The 17,278-nt window shown below is 40.3% G+C and overlaps 1 protein-coding gene across 1 annotated transcript in view; it reads left to right on the forward strand.

Annotated features, from left to right (window-relative positions):
* SH3BGRL2 (SH3 domain binding glutamate rich protein like 2) overlaps window positions 1–17,278 on the forward strand; it is a 46,678-nt gene that overhangs the window by 23,743 nt on the left and 5,657 nt on the right. The window contains exon 3 of the mRNA XM_049818100.1: window positions 16,690–16,770. Within this exon, the coding sequence (XP_049674057.1) occupies window positions 16,690–16,770 (81 nt within the window). The remainder of the gene's footprint in view (window positions 1–16,689; window positions 16,771–17,278) is intronic.

A 17,278-nucleotide genomic window follows, 5' to 3' on the forward strand; every position in this document is an offset into this window, starting at 1 on the left:
TGCCACCATGGCTGCATCAGGAAGTGATTGGGTAAAGCTTGCCTGTGAATTCAGTAGGAGAATGAAATGGGGAAGAGGGTCTCTGTGGTTATAATAGCTGGACCAGAGTAAATGTGGGTATTGTGCAGGTTTCTGACTACAATACAGTGAAGATACATACAAACTGGTTCTAACTTAGTCCCTGCCAGACTCAATAGTGCTGTAATGAAGCTGCTTCTGGCTGATGGATCATTTCGATCTGCTGAGAACCTGTCAGCTGCAGTGCAAATGTTAGCTTAATGTAGGAAGCACATAAGAAGTCATTTAGGGTCCTCTGCAACAAACAGATTGGGTATGATGCAGCAGCTAACTGGCTTCTTGAAGTGAGGTATTTAACACCTCTCCCATATGCTTTGTATTGGCCTCACTTGTTTACCTCAGCAGTGTAACTCATATCTTCCTACTTCCAGGTAAGAAATGTCAGTTAAATAAATGTATCTGGGACATGGAAGGGATTTTGACCCTCAGTTACAGAGCAGCCCCTCCTTTACAAATAACAACATTTACATTGTTCTTTGTGAATTTAGTTTGCCTGGGAAATACAATGTTTTAAGCTGTTGTTTCTTACCATTTCAGCTTGTCTTTACAGCATGTTTTAACCTAGTCTTAGAAATTGCTGTTTGGAATTAGCAAGGAAGAAGATGTCATGCAACATGTGAGATGATCTCGTTAATCTGTCTGCTCAGCTGATAGCTGTTTTGGTTGAGCAGAGTTAATCCTATTACTAGACCTCACTGTCTGCATGAACATCTTTAAAGAGCAAACACGCTTTGAAAGAAACTGTATTTTCTAGATGAAGGAAGAAGTATGTGCAGGTTCTCCAACATTCATCAGTTAGCCTGCTGCATTAGTTAATGAAGTTCTTAGGTAATAGAGTGGAGGGAAAACATTAGGCAGGAGGCAAAGGAGGCCAGTGCTGGAAAGGGGGTTAAAATATCACAATTAGATGAAGTCAGCAGACATTGCACATCTTGTCTCTCTTTGTCATTTCCATAGTGAGTGTTTTCATATGTTTATGTTGACATAAATAACTAAAAAAAAAAATAATCACTATTAAATAACTCACACTGACAAAATACCCACTGAGTTTTCTGTTAGTTGAGTTAGTCAAAATTGCAGCTTATCATTCCTGATTTGTGTCCAGGCAATCAGTAATCCAATTTGCTCTATTAACAAACACTCTCTGTTTTTCTGCCTGCCAGTTCTACAGTCTCACCAGGGAATTGCCTATGTACTTATTGTGGCTTATACATTGTTACTGACAATACAGACTTAACTTACTTACAATGCAAACTGATCAGATCCATTGCTGTTCCTCTAAAAGTATGAGGACTAGACAAGGCAAAGCAAAATAGGTACACTTTTTATTTTGTTCATGTCATTTCAACAGAGGTTCAGAAACGTATGGTGTACAAGCCATGACTCAATGTCATGTTCATAGCCATACTGTTTTTTCTGTGTGAGTAAAAGCATTAATAGTTTGTCTTTTTTTTCTCCCCATTTTCTCTTTAGTAGAAAAACTCAGCAATGCACACAAGGGTATTATCTGAGAATAGATTTTTCTAGCTAGGACATTACCATTTGGAATAATCACTTTTCAGAATGTAACTGTAATATAGAGGAAGTTTGTCTTCAGTGTTTTCGGGAAGTACCCAAAATAGATTGGTGTCAGCCAATTGAACATGGGATAGCTGGTATAAGAGGGGAGAAAGGTACAAAAAGATAACCAATGCTTACTGGTTCACAAAATGTCTTGTACCACAGGGGGAGGGGTCCTTCTGGTACCAACAGACAAACTCCATGTTTTGAAGTGTGAGCAAGACCTTGAAATTTTTCTGAGTCGATGTAATCACAAATATAATCATTAATCTATCTTCTCCTTTTCTCAGTCTTCTGAGATGCACTCCCCAATTTTTCAGTAACAAGTTCTGCTAATGGGTTTTGAAATAAAGTACTCAGCAAGAACCATTTTTATTTCCTGCGAACAAGATAAGAGCTGTGAGCACTCAAGAACACAAATCATTTTACTGATAATCCAGTGCTGTGTCATAGCACTGACACTATGATAATGTACATATTTTTATAAGTTTACAATCTGTTGTTTCATCTTAGTGACATTGCTATAACATTGTAAGCGTGTGAGAAGAGAGTCTACATTTCAGACAAACCAGACACATGAACCTGCTCTTCTAATTTACAGTAGTGTAAATCTGAAATTACTACAGTTATCTTGCTCTAGTTAGTGCTATGTAAGAGTAAGGAAATGTTAGCGCCTAGTGCATGTTCCAAGAGGGAACTCGTGCACTTTGCGTAAAGAAAAGTAAAGTGGAGATCATTTGGAAAAGATTTAAAAAAAAAAAAAAAAAGGACAAGTAGAGCCTTAATAGGAGCTGGTGTGTTGGGTTGGGTTGTTGGGCATTGAAACCAGTTGTGTCATGTCCGGTTCCTTACAAGGTTCATTCTCAGTTTTAGTGACCTTGCTGTAGTACTTTGACATACAGCTATGACATACAACTCAAATCATGGATTATTTTCCCCCAAGTTTAAATCTCCTTGAGGTACATACTGGGCTTCCCCATTCTCCGGCATTACCCACCAAGTGCACCCTGGCCCTTGAGCAAAAGGAACCCCACAAATGGGTTTACCTTTTCCTGAGGGAGGAGTAACTCACACTGTCTTTCCCAGCCACTGTTCTCCACAGCAGAGAGACTTCACCCACTTGACTTGTTTGATCATGGTGTGTGTTTCACATTCATGGATAACGTGTTCAATGGCTTCAGTGGTCAGGTCCACCCCTCGATCACGAGCCCATCTATACATTGCATCTCTTCCTAGGTGCCCTGATATGTCATGGGCCCACTGAGCTATGAATAGCTCGCACTTACATTCCCAGTCCGGGTCCACCTTAGCCATTTCAGTTCTGACAGCCTGGTCTGCCTGAATCCTTGTTTCCATGTTCTTCGGTAGCACAGCTCTTGGGCATGTGAGTATCTACGTAATGTACTTTGACAACAAGGTTCTCTACCTGGGCAGCAATGTCTTGCCACAGTGCAGCAGCCCAGATGGGCTTACCTCTGTGCTGCCAGTTAGTCAGCTTCTATTGCTGTAGCCACCCCCACAGGGCATTTGTTGCCATCCATGAGTCAGTGTAGAGGTAGAGTACTGGCCACTTTTCTTTTTCAGCAATGTCTAGGGCCAGCTGGATGGCTTTCACTTCTGCAAACTGACTCAATTTGCCTTTGCCTGTGATGGTTTCTGTGACTTGTCTTGTGGGACTCCACACAGCAGCTTTCCACTTCGGATGTTTTCCCACAATAGGACAGGACCCATCAGTAAACAGAGCATATTGGTTTTCATTTTCTGGTAGTTTATTATACAGTGGGGCCTCTTTGGCATGAGTCACCTCCTTCGGTGATGCTTCGAAATGTCTGCCTTCTGGCCAGTCCATGATCTCTTCTTCCTGCTCTCTCTCAGGAGGAGGTTCTGTCTCCTTTACTAACTTCCATTGTTTCTTCTTGACTGCAGGAAGAACTGTTGTAGATGAGGGTTGGATTTCTGATTTAGGCACAGTGTCTGTGTGTCCTCAGATCCAAAGACCCTCACAGTGTCTGTTTATGTGTCCTCAGATCCAGAGACCCTCTCATTCCTTTGAGCAGAGGCCCCAACACAGTGCTGAAACTTGTGTCTTTATGGTATATGCAAGGCATCCTTCCTTGAAGTGGCCTGCCAAATCAACAGGATTTCACATCTGTTCAGGACTGAAGTCCCAAACCACTGGAGGTGAAAACTGCTCTAGGCACCTACCCAAATTCTCCCATACACCTTGCCAGCTGGGAATTGGTTGCCTCAGGGCACATTCCTGTGTGACATTCCCAATTGGTTGGTTAACCATATGAAAAGCCAAAATCAGTGTCACCGCACACACCAATACAACCTGTGGTTACATTAGGATATTAAAGAAACTGAAGGGCCATTGCAACAAGGGTGGAAACCTCTGTGCTGGAGGAGAAGAGGAAGATGCCATTCTTCATTTTGTCCACAAAGTAGTTCCTGGAGAAGAAGAGGAGAAAGAGGTTGCTAATTGTCTCCACGAGATGGTTCCCAGAGTACTTGGATGGGAGCAATGCAGGGACCAAATACGAGATTAGGCTCAAGGCCAATACTTATATTATGGCTCTCGCAGGCAGAGCAAAAGAAAGTGATAAACAACATGGCAAACAGCAAAAGCTGAAAACAGCCGTTAACAAGCTCTTGAGTTTGATGTACAGGAAGAAGAGGGGCAAGCAACAGAGCAACTGAAGGAAAAAACAAATCAGCATCAAGAACAAGTGAGTCAACATCATGACCAGCAACATGAAGTAACAGCCTGCAAAGTAACAGCTAAACAGGTGTTAATAGCTGTAAATTCAGTCTAGCACACCCATATCAAATCTGTCATTATCTTGAACCTTTTTGAGTCTCTGTTGAGGAGCCAAAAAGGACTGTTGTGGGTTGACCCCAGCCAGCAACCACACAGTTGCTTGCTTCCCTCTACTCCCCTAGCAGGATGGTGGAGAAAATAGGAAGAGCAAAAGCAAGAGAACTCATGAGTTGAGATAAAGACAGTTTAATAAGTGAAGGAAAGGGAAAAATCCCACGTGAGGCAAATACAGTCACTCACCATCTCCTAAAAGCAGACCAGTGCCCAGCTAGTCTCCAAGCAATGGCTACCTGGGAAGACAAACACTCAGCAGTTTTTTATCAGCATTAATTTATATGATATGGAACATCCCTTTGGCCAGTTGGGGTCAGCTGTCCCAGCTGTGTCTCCTCCCAACCTCTTGCCCACTCCCAGCCTACTCTCTGGGGGTGGCAGGGGGGAGCAGAGTGAAAACCAGAGAAGGCCTTGATGCTGTGCAAGCACTGCTTGGCAATAGCCAAAACATTGGTGGGTTATCAAAGCTGTTTTAGTCACATATCCAAATCACAGCACCATAGGGGTTGCTGTGAAGAAAGTTAACTCCATCCCCGCTGGACACAGTATAAACATGAATTAATTTTCTAAGTTTTCACTAACTAAATCCTTTGCTTTCAAGGTTACAGAAACATTTCTAAATGCTCTTCCTCCCACTGTAAGTTTATTTACACAGCCAGATTGGTGATTTTGCATGTGAGTTATTCAGATTTTTCTAAAGTACTGCTAGTAAAATCCAACATAGTACTAACTATTAAGTATCCTGCAGGTTAAAAACACTATTTAAAAGAATGAACAAATAATTACTTATCCTTACTTACTGTTACCTTTTTTACACAGACCGTGGAAAGTCCAGGCAGATGGAGAGATCACTGCAGATTGGTGCATTAGGGCCAGATTCACAAAGGTAGTATAGCATAATGCCTAATGCACTGAAATGCCTGACTTTTGGGCATGTGGCTTCTGGAGTGGAATTTGCAGCCCCCAGCTGGGGCTCTAGCTTCTTCACATAGTAGGTGAGGAACCAAAGGTACATGTATCCAAACAGGATCTGCAGTAGCCAGAACACTGGACATGGGAGTTCTTAAAGCAAGAAAGCAAGAAATGCTGGAAAAGTGATATCTGAAATTAGGCCTGTGCCTCACACCTCCCTCTTCTGCTTTCTCTGAAATCTCCACAACTGAATACACAACACTTCCTAGACTAGAAGTGACTCCTGGAATTTTCAGGAGATTGGAAATCTCCACTTCCTAGTGAAACTGCTCTCTTATTTTAACCTTACAAAGCTGCAAGTTAGCACTTTGAAACAGTAGCAGTTTTATATGCAGAATTATGCCACTGATGTGAGATCGCCTGAAATCGTCCAATCAAAATTAAAAATAAATCTGTTTCCAGGTGAGAGTTTGAGCTGAAGGGAAAATATTTACAAAACAGGCTGACTTTTTTTTTTCCTGTTTTTTTTTTTTTCTTGGAACCTGCTCATGTGGTTTAGAGTGTTAGGGTAAGTCCTGATAGAGTGCCTAGTGGGCAGCAGTAGAGACAGAGATATGTGATATTTATTGTCCTTCCCTGAAATGTAATATATGGCTATCAACTCCATCAAAACAGTGAAGGCCTATAGACAAGAAAGAAATAAAATAGGCTGTTGAAAGAGGTGCAGTGTTCTTGAGAAACTATTCAGTGCACAGGCAATTACTGTGGCACTGATTTCTTTGCACTGTTAAGTATCAGTCTCTTCTGTTGTTTTTAAAGATCCTGGAAAGATTGATACACATTTGTTTTTCTTCCTTTTTTATATGTGTCAAATGACAAATCGGTAACTACTCACTGATAAGAGAAAGAAGAAGAAAGAAAGGATTTAAGAAGACTGGCTAGAGGCACATCAGAGTTTCTGCCCTGGCCTGTCACTGGGGAGTTTGTCATTATTCTTGTGCCTACAGATACAGAGAGCTTGAACTCTGTCTCTCTAGATCCTCGGTCAACGTGGCAGAATTCACCTTAGCATGTCTGCTGTGGTATCTTTACTTCAGGAGCTAGGGCAGTTGTGAGACTAATCTGGTATTCAGCAAGTCTACATTCAGTTCTCTCCACCCTTGGCGATGTCTTACCCAACTCACTTAGCATCTTGGTGGTCTGGGTCTGTCTTTAGAAGAGGGATAATCTCGCTAGGTAAAAGTTAGTGTGAATTGCTCAGAGATCATATAACAGCTGTTAATGACTGATGATGCTGAAACTTTCTTGATTAATTATTTTTCCCATTAGAGGTAGAGTTTCTTGTATGGCCAATTTAAGCCGTTGGTTTGAAATTGTTCTTAATTACCTTTTGCAGTTGTATTGGAGTAGTTTGTGGCTCACGGGCATCCGCAGACTAGGCTGAATGTGAGTAATTTGAGGCCAGTGACACAGCACTGTTTATCTTCCTGATTAAGCCCTTGTCTCAAGCAAGGAATATAGAAGGCAGAACCGGTGTTGGAAGGCAACCCCTGCCCATGTGTCTTCTTCATGTTGGCGAGACACTGTTCAGACCATTCACAAGGTCTGTATGGTTATAACTTACAGGCTGTGCCTATGCTTTAGCTGTCCACTTCTCCACTGCTTTTCTGTGTCCTGAGGTAAAGAGCTTTAGTTCTGTGTGATATGTACTTAATAAAGGGGAGTGTGGTACCATAGGCAAAATGTAGAGTAGCCAGCCTGCCAAGTGTTAGGGCTTAAAAAATAGAAGCTCAGCAACTCAATAAAAATAAAATAATCCAAGAATTTTATCCTTCTCAGAATAGTAAGAACTGATATATCATAGGCTTGCCAAGCTGGTGAAGATGGCTTTAAACTGAAGTTGTTGGCAGGGGGGGAACCTCAATCCATCCCACTCCTACCAGTTTGATGCCAGTGTCAGCAATAGATGCCCAGAGCCTGGAGGGGGATCACAGGTCAGCAGGGAGCACCTGAAGAGCCACAGAAAGGATTTCCAGACACTCCAGCCCGTAAACCAGCCTCATCAGGGGCCCAACTTAAATGCCTCTATGCAAACACACATAGCATGAGGAATAAACAAGAGGAGTTAGAGACGTGTGCCCGCCTGCAGGGCTGTGGTCCTATTGACATCACAGAGACATGGTGGATGGCTCCTATAACTGGAGTGGTAGAAGGGAAGGATACAGGCTCTTTAGGAAGTGGAATGGAAACTTCCTATTGTGCCACACTTTCTTGAATAAAAGGGGTTTATTCTTGAAGGTTGAAGTCTTGGTTGAAGTCTTTTACAAAGGGCCAGTTCTAGTAACATACAGGATACATGGTATATGGGATATATAAGGAAAGGATAAGAAAGTTTACTAAGTAGCAGTAATACTTTGAGGGCACATAGTATTACACAGAATATGGATGTAGCTGTATATTGGAACAATATCTAGAGAAGGCCATGGTTGTTGTCAGAGAACCAGGATGAAATAAGTGATTCAGTGCACCACTGTTCCACTTGTAACCATGCTAACATAATTATCTTCTAAGAAACACTTCGAAGATACAGCAAAATTATAATCAATTTATAAGTAAAAATGGTGTTAATACATTGCAATGCCATTACAATTAGTGTGGCTTTCTTTCTTTACTAGCTTCCCATTTCTGTTCTTCTCTGAAGGAACCACTGAAAACAAAGGAAATGTTGAAAGGTGATTCTACCAGTGTCCAATTCCTAAAATAAACAAATGGAAGGGGAAAAATCTATATTTCATTTAGTGCTCTGAGATATCACCTAATATTCATATGAGTGAAATGCTCTAAGAGGAAAACCAACCAACATGTGGTTGTCATGTCCCTTGTAAAGTTACAGCTACCTTAAAGTGTGTCCAAGTTAAAATATGTGCATGCAGAGCTTCTGTGCAGCATGGTCAATTTATGTCTTTCAGCCATGACCTCATGTAAAAGGATGACTACGATAGTTAACTCCCTGACATTTCCATCCCTCCCTCTTTTCAAATTCCTGTTGTGGTCTGATTTGATAATATTCTTATCCAAACAATTTGTAAAAAAACATGATGAGCTGGAATGTGCACAAAAGGGGGACGTGGCACCTGTTATCATCCATAGTACATACTGATTCTGCCACTGACTCCCCTGAATATTCCCCTGCCCCAGGTGGGCACTATGCCAGTTTGAGGTCTTCAGTGCTTAGCTGGGGGAAGCCCTTCTGCACTTGGACTCCCTGTCTTAGAGGTGAGGGATATCAGTTCTTAGATAGTTGATGTCTGTGTATCCTGTCACAGTTGCTGAATGAATGTCAAACATCGCATCAGCCCGAGTTTGTCGTGTACTGTCCAAACAATACAGCTGTAGCTGACATCTGCTCCCTTTTATTAAAGCCTTTGTTTCTGGAAGCCTACAACTGAAGAGATTACTGAAATAAACATCTGGCCCTTAGGAGAGAAGTAGCAGGTTGCTTTGTAGAGTCAATTGTATAAGCTCTTTAAAAATCCTGTGCAGAAATCTTATCAGAAGGTTAGGTAATTGAAAACTGTCATGTTTAGATTGTCCTGTCTTGTGCAGAAAAGATCTTCTTATTTTTGTGTATTTATATAATATCAAAAACCCCTCACACATGCACACACACTCATTCTCCAAGGAGAGATGTGCTGAGTAAGAGTTTTCCATTGTAATCCTAATCAGATCAGTAAATGAATGTCATCTGTTCTAGAGAACTGAACTGCCCTTTTCAGGAAGGATGCTAACAGCTCATTCTCAATAGCATACAGTATTAACTCAGTCAGTAGCGAAGTGCTGATTCAATGCATTTAAATTATGAGTTCCCCAACTATTACATTGCCCCTTATATTAGAAGAATAGAGAGATCATAATCATATATTAAAAAAATATGGACAAAGAGAAACAAATTCAAACAGCATGCCAATAGACTAATCTTTAAGTACTGTCCAATAAGTGCATTTTAAAAAAACTGTGAAAAGCAGTGCAAGCTACACTGGGGTAGATTCCTTGTTTTTCTGCTTTTTAGTGTGGTAAGGATTGGTTTTCTGCTTCTTGGTGTGGTAAGCAATAAGGACTTGTCTGACATGTTTAACAAGCTCTTTCTCTTGTTGCAAACTAAAAAAAGCAAACAGCAACAAAGCCAATTTGCTCATTTAAAGAAACTTACTGGAAGGAATTTTATTCACAGTTACTGTCTTTGAAACTTCATTAGATATAATGTTCTCCCAATCTCAGTTGCAGTAATGGATAGACAGTGTCTGTATAATTGCTAATTGTAAATGAAATCTACTTTGTGTTAATGTTTTACTTTGACCCAATGCCATCATGCTTGTGTTATGTTCTTTGAAGCACAAATAATTATTTATGCTGATCTGCAGTACTGCCAATTTTAACTTTGATGTGCAGTAGATAGTTTCTCCCAGCAGTGACAATGTTTATTTAAACAAGCCTCAGTGTACCTGCTTAACAAAGTGCTGAGCCAAATTAATTATGGCAGTGTCTGTAATCACATCACTATAGTGATCTGGTTTCCCAGCACCAGGAATACACCACACTTAAGGTTTCCGCATCACAGTTGGGATACAGCTACTGCTGTAGCCAAGTTGAGCTTTGTGAACTTGGCAGTTGCTGCTGAGAGGAGGAGGAGCTACCCTGGAAGTGTGATTCTAAAGAGGAAAGAATTCCCAAGGACCAACAGTTTTCCTACTGGAGTAAATTGACGTAAACCCAACATGAATGCCAGAAGGACATAAAACATTTGTGTCATAATGAGGAGTTAAATCCTGATTTCCTGAATGCTTGTCCACTATCTCAAAGACTAAGCTGCTCTTAGTTTATTGTAGCATTTGGGCAGGGGATGGCTGTTGGGATTTCTGCATAAACTAGACATTAAGAGAGTTCTCCTGTCTTTGATTAATCTGGTTTTAAAGAGGTGCAAAGCAACCACAGCACATTTTAGTTTCAGGAAAAACTGCAAGGATTCAGGTTTTGAAAACAAAGCTATGTAAGTGTGAGGCTTGTGGGTTTTGTTTGTTTTTTTTTTTATTTCTTTCTTTTACCAGCATACTAAGTGGACAGTATTACTTGGCTTTGCTGATTATTTTAAAACTTTGTGTAAGATACACCTTAAGATAACATATGTGGCCTTAAATGTGAGTCTGAAGGTCCATCTCGCCCAGTTTCGTCCCAGCAGTGGCCATAAGCATATGCCTAGGAAAGACTACAAGCAACTCGAGCATATAAAATACTTCAGTTGAGTATGTTTGTTCCCTATCTCTAGCTATTTTTCTGAAACAAGTATCACTTTAATTTATTTAGTAATTCTTATTACATTTCTCTTTCATGAACTTAAGCCTTCTGGTGAAGCCATGTAAATATTTACCATCTTTAGTGTGCTCTGGCAATGTGCTCCGTGGGTCCACTGAGCTCTACATCTAGTACCAACTGTCCTGCCACCACAGTGAGCTCCATAGCCTTCCTCCCATTACCACCTGGAGTAACTGCTCCTGAAAACCTTTGCAGCCATGGCCTGCCTCTCTATCCCAGTTTAGAGTCACTGAGCAGGAGCAGGGAAAGCAAAGAAGAGCTTTACGCTATGCAAGGCCAGCAAGATTTTGCTTGTCTATAGGTGAGCTGTTGAAACTTCAGTAGTTAGCTTTGTTTGTTTTCAACAAAGTAAGAGCTTACTAGGTCAGCTAATCCATTCCCCGGTAGCTCTTAGAGCATCTTTAATGCTGTAACTGTTCTGGTGGTAAAAGAAAGGGTCTGTATCTTGCTCAGACTACTTGGTGGGTGATCAAGCTGCCATTGACTTTAAGGGTGAGGAGCCAGGCCTAAAGCAGTCAGATGGCTGTTATCCTGTTAAGAAGCCTTTTCTGACTTGAAATAGCTTTTTACTTACCTTATTTATACTCCTGTCACTTATCTATCCCCTCAAACCATCCTGGGATATATTTTTTTCTCCTAACTGGCATTTGTCATTCTTGGTAACCTTTCATACCCTCGTCTTTGTGATTTATCACCTGTATTTTTTGCTTTTCAACTTTTCTAGAGGGATTGAGCATCTGTGTGTCACTGATGATTCATGTCCACTGTCTCTATGTCCCCTTCGTTTCAGTAGCCTTAATCAGCTACTGATGTTGCCAGAATTTTATACATCAATAATGTGTAATTAGCAGCTCTGGAAAGCACCAAGGATCATAATTTAAAGTGATACAGTCAAAATTATATTTGTGCACATAGTTGCCTTTGGAAGTGGGGCACTGGGTGGCAGTTTGCCGTGCTCCTATATTTTTAGGTTAACAGCTGCTTTCTGAATGCCTCCAGGGCGTCAGTGGGAGCCGCTTCCTTGCACAGGGGCAAGACAGCGCTGCTCAGCTGATCCCAGCAAAGCCACGGTGCCCGCTGGCTTGGTAGAGCTGCTTGGGACAGTGACAAAAGGATTAAAGTAACTTGCTACCAGTGGTGAAGGCTGGTGCAGAAACAGAGAACCATGGCCTTGCCAAAACCACAGATGGTGCTGCCCTTCCTCTGTGGAAGGCGGAGTGTCCCACAGAGTTTTTCTAAGTGGAACCCATTGGCTTGCAAGCACGTTGGGCTCTTGCCTGCGTATGAAGCTCTCAGCTTCCACTGAGCTTGGCACCATTTTCCTTCTTCAGCCTCCGCATCTACTGCGGGTGGCAGTGGGATGTTCTTTATGTGATACACGAATTTTCATGTCCTCACCCATGGATTTAGTGTCTTTATATATCTGGCCCAAATCTGCACAGACTTTCTCTCCTTATAAAGGTAAGGTCAAAGGCAGGATGGTTTTGGAACATCTGTTACCTCACCTGTGTACAGGGAAAGCCAGGGATGCCCACTTTGAACTCGTACCACATGCCAAAGCACACCTGATGAGTCCTTGAGATCATGCTTCTCAAAAATCTCTTAAGAAACTACCATACTAAAGTGATTTATTTCATCTTTTATAGGACTGTTATGCATTTTTATAACATCTTTTTCACATTTGAATATTTTGGGATCATATGTTTTCATTGCAGAGATTAGTAGGAAAATTCTCCTATTTAAAATTTTACTGCTACTTTATCTAAAAGCATCATGCTTCTTCCCCCCACCCCCATGAAAGTAAGAATGTCAATAGCATTTTAATATGTTTTGCAATGCAGATATTTCAAAACATCAGGGAGATTGCTTCTGTTGGATAATCTCTTCTGGTTATTAAATATTCTGCTCCTTTTAAAATCAATCAGTCCATTGGGTTTTGTGCTCTTTCAAACCTACACTTACTCAGTTTAGCTCATTGTTTAACCTTCACGAGTTTTTCAGCAAGTGAATCCGTGTTTGACGTAAAATGTGGAAAAAACATACTAAATCAGGCCTGGGTACTTCTGGAAGTAAAAATTGATAACTAGCATTTGCAGAAAGCTTTTTATGATTAAGTCTTAGATGACTTTACAGAGGTTGAGGTAAACAGATGTTCACAGATTGGTGGATTAGCTGAGTCACAAAGTCATTGTCAGAGCCAGGAATGCAGCCTTATTTCTTATGACATTATTTTCAGGCTGTGAATCCTTCCCTGCCCTGTTTTTCTTTCCAATTTATTAACAAAGAATGAAAAACCCATGATCTTAGAGTAGTGATGGTTTTAGAATGAATTGAAGTGCTGAGATTAAGACACTTCAGGAGAACCTCAGAACAGCAATGAGAGAGGATGACTCACCCAAACAAACAGAGAGCCTTCCTTGGACAAACTTGAGACAAACAGGTGTCTGGGGGTTCGTGAAAACTGCCTGTGTGCTTAGGAGGAATGGGTGCTCCTGGCAGGGAGTGAAAATTATGTCTGTCTTGAGCCACGCTGCTGCAGAAGTGCTTGCAATAGCTGCCTGCCCACAGGTTGGCTGCTTACAGATGACAGGGCTGTAATGAGCAGCTTAAGGCAATTTAACCTTGCCCTGATATTAAAGGGGAGGTGCCCTTGTTCTTCTCACTGTGGGTTGTACTCATCCACTGCTCCCCTACCTTCAGCTCCAGAGATAGTGTGACTTACTTGTAGATGAACCCAGTGGAGAAAATTAAGGTTATTTCTCAGTTAGATCAGGCGCTGTCTCCACATGTTGCTTATATAGCTTGAGTCCCTCATGACTTTTCATGTGCTTTAGCAGAGTCAGGCTGGACCCTTTCCAGGTTTAACAGCATCCATGCAGTTTTTGAGTCTCATTCGCAGAGGTCCAGGGCTTAATCAAACATCCTTCTGCAGACCTTCAGTATTACTTACTACTCCTCTAGGTATTCAGTTATTACATTGTCCCTTTTTAATCCATGGCATTACTGGGGTTGCTTTCAGTACTGTTTCAGCTTATGCCATGGCTTAGTTGTGAGGTCTGTCTATTTTATTTGGATTTACTTTCTGGCTATTAATAGTAAATTTATGTTAATTCAGAAATTAGCACCAGTTCGTCACCTTTAATGATTTTTTTTAAATTGATGATTTTTTTAAAAGCGTCTATTTCCTCTGTTTAATTATATGTTTAATTTCAAAGTTTGGTAAAACAGACCATACCATACCTAAAATTAACACTGAGGGAGCTTAAAATTGTGTCTAATATCTTCATATGTTAGCATTTTAAACAGTAATGGTAATAGTTCTGTGCTCATAATGATAAGCAGCATCTGTCTGCAAAGCCTGATTTCCAGTCTATGATGCTGACTATTGCAGGAGATTCTACCTTCCTTTGCTCCAGAACTGCTTTATTCTTTGATGTGTTTCATTCCCCTGGTTGTGAAAGCAAATAAACTTGCATCTTCCCATAGAGTGAAGTGAGTAGATGGTATTCCTTGGAAATTATGGATCACATATAAAGAAAACCATGGAACTGAAAACCAGATAGAAAAAATGCCTGTGTGCTCTCTGTCTGTGTATATATGTAGATATACACATGTGTATGAAAACTGAAAGGATGAGTAGACATAAAGCTTAGTCCTGGAATGTTGAGTTATTGCCCTAGTCTATAGCACAGCAATATGCCATATTTTAAGAAGATGATAACAAAAAGCCACCTTAAGAAGGTTTACTCTTTCTACTTAAGTCAGATAATATGTCTGGGGCCTGATGACCATCATAGACTCCTGCTGGCCTCTCTGTGTCTTTCAGGGCCGATGCTTTTAGTATAGAGGATTAGACTGGGAAACTGCCTCTGTGCAGCTATGTTTTTTTCTGGGCTGAGGGTATTTGAATGATTATGCAAAGTATCACTTCGCTAGGACAGTAGTGTTCACATTGGTATAGCAGTATATCATTATGGAAATGCTAGTAAAGCATCTTTGTCTAGTGCACCATAAGGGTTTTAAGAGAAATTCTGCACATCTGCAGGATGATTTTGGATCTCGTGGGAGGTATATTATCCTTGCTATGGTGACTACGTATTTTCTGTCCAAACAATCTTTTATTTTATGTTGGTGGAGAGAAAAAAAGAGAACAAAGAGAAGTGAAGTCTTCATCTACAAGCACATACTCTTTTTACAAAGTTATTTCACAAAATAGCAACCACCCTTCTGCAAGGATATAATTTGGTATATCTTATAATTGGGTCTGGCAGGTGGGATGAAGGGCTATTGAGGGATTCATGCTGGATTGTGAAATTCTAGGAAGCAGAATGTTTGCCCAGCCCATTTTTGCTTCCTGCTCAAGATCTGAGAAGCCAAAATGTAAGCACAAGTGAATATTGGTTAGACATGAGTAAACTCTGGTTGAAAGATAAAAGAAGGTTCCTAATCTTTGCATATCCTATGATGGCCTTCCAAGAACAGCCAGGTCAGAGAAAGATTTTTGCTTTTCAATTAGAGCGTCTTCTGTTTATTTTATATGGTCCCCTGTGATTGTGGGGTGGTTTGTGAGGTTACAGGTTCAAGAGAAGTCAGGAGTAGAAGGAGGCAAGTGCGCAAAGCTGCTGGGGAAAAATTGAGATCCAATTTCAGGGAAAGCACCTGAAACTGTAACAGTGAGAGATGAGGTCTCAAAAAGTAATGAGATTAGAGTTTAGGAGCCAAAGAAGTGCTAACTTTGGGGGTTGGGTGCATTGGGAATGACTGTTACACAGACAGGAAGCATGTGAAGGCACAGAGATTGCCTGTTACTATTCTGTATTGAAAGCATGTATGTGCACAGTCAATATTTAAAGGGATTTCTCTTGTTGAATGCTTTCAAGTGTAACTACTAATCTTAGATATTTAGAGACAATTGCTATGTAGTGATGAGCACATACCTGAAATTTCCTGACATTTACAGAGTATTTTACATGTCAGAAGTGGTTAAGCAAGGATTAATATTTCCATTTTGCAGTTATGTGGTGGAGGAAAAGAGTCTGAACTGGGTGTTTTATTGTTTGCTAGCGGTCATAGAGGAAATCTTTGTCAAACCACAGAGAGAACCTGAAACTTCTTGGCTTCTTGCCATATGCCAAATCCATTCACTAAACTGTACTCTGTTTTTCTCTTTTTCTCTTGAGAACTGAATATTGTCAGCTCATCTGATGATAGAAGAGTAGCAGGTATCCAATGCAATAAACAAATCAGTAAAAGTAGTAGGAACACTTCAAGATCAGAACCTGATCATAAGCAGCTGAAACCTAAAAGGGACTTAATCATGATAATGAAGCTTGTTTTTTGTCCTTCTATACAAGAAGTTTCTTTATGGTAACATTTTATATTTGTATGGTTGGTTATCCAGGGCTGAGATATGATTGCTGCTTTCAAAGGATAAAATGGTGATGAAGTCTCTGTTCCACCACAGAAGAAATAAAGAGTTCAGCTGCCTTAGGACTACTTCTTGGATGTTTCCATCTTAGGAAGTATTTTGTTAGCTAAAATGCAAATTGGAAACCCGGTCAGGAACTTAACTTGCATTGTTAGGCACTTAAATACCTTTAAAATATACCCACAATAGATTTCCTTTTAAAGCAAGTCCATTTTTATATTTTCCTGTCAAATAAAGTAGTGAAAGGTGTTGTAGTTAGAGAATTTATGTGTTTTTCTTTGCCATTGTAGTCAGTGATACCATTGCAGTTTAGAATAGCTTTTAGGTTTGCATAGGAGTGTGTGGGTAAGTATCGGTGTTTTCCTGAGTATTGTTATGTGTCACCTTTTAGTCTAATACATGGTGTGGTAAGATGAATCAGGAAAACATGAATACAAATGCTGACTCTTTTTTTTTTTCTTTCTAGGATTATGATGGCTTTTTTGAATCAAAGGAGAGCAACACTGTCTTCTCCTTTCTTGGATTGAAACCTGCTTTGGCCTCAAAGGTCAGTGTAGTATTGCAGACTTTTCATGGAATTCTTGAAATATTGAGATTGAATTTTCTTTGAACCAAAAGAACTCTGTGTGTTCAGATGCACCACTGCCCTGATCCATACCTTGACCATATCAACTTAGTGCTAATGAGGTAATTGAAGCGTTTGCAATGAGAAGCAAAGCATTTTAAATGAAAACAAGCATAAACAAGGGAGTTTATTTGAGACAGCAGATAAATTAAGTTTAAAGAATATGTTCTCCTTCACATTATCAATCTAAATTGAAAGCAACTAACTTAATTATAACCAAAGACAGAACTAGAATCTTAATCACTGCAGCTTATGTCACCAAAACTTCATCTTACTGAGCTGGCCTGGCATAATGGCTCAACCAGGACAGCATTTATTCATTAGGCGTTAGTTTGTTTGTTTTTGTTTTTTTTTTAAATGCTGAAATGCTAAAGCAGTCAGGAGTTCTATCAACTTTTTGGGTAAGAATTCAGTTTTAACAAATACATAT

This window comes from Accipiter gentilis, chromosome 15 (genome assembly GCF_929443795.1).
Source record: "Accipiter gentilis chromosome 15, bAccGen1.1, whole genome shotgun sequence".
Lineage (NCBI taxonomy): Eukaryota > Metazoa > Chordata > Aves > Accipitriformes > Accipitridae > Astur > Astur gentilis.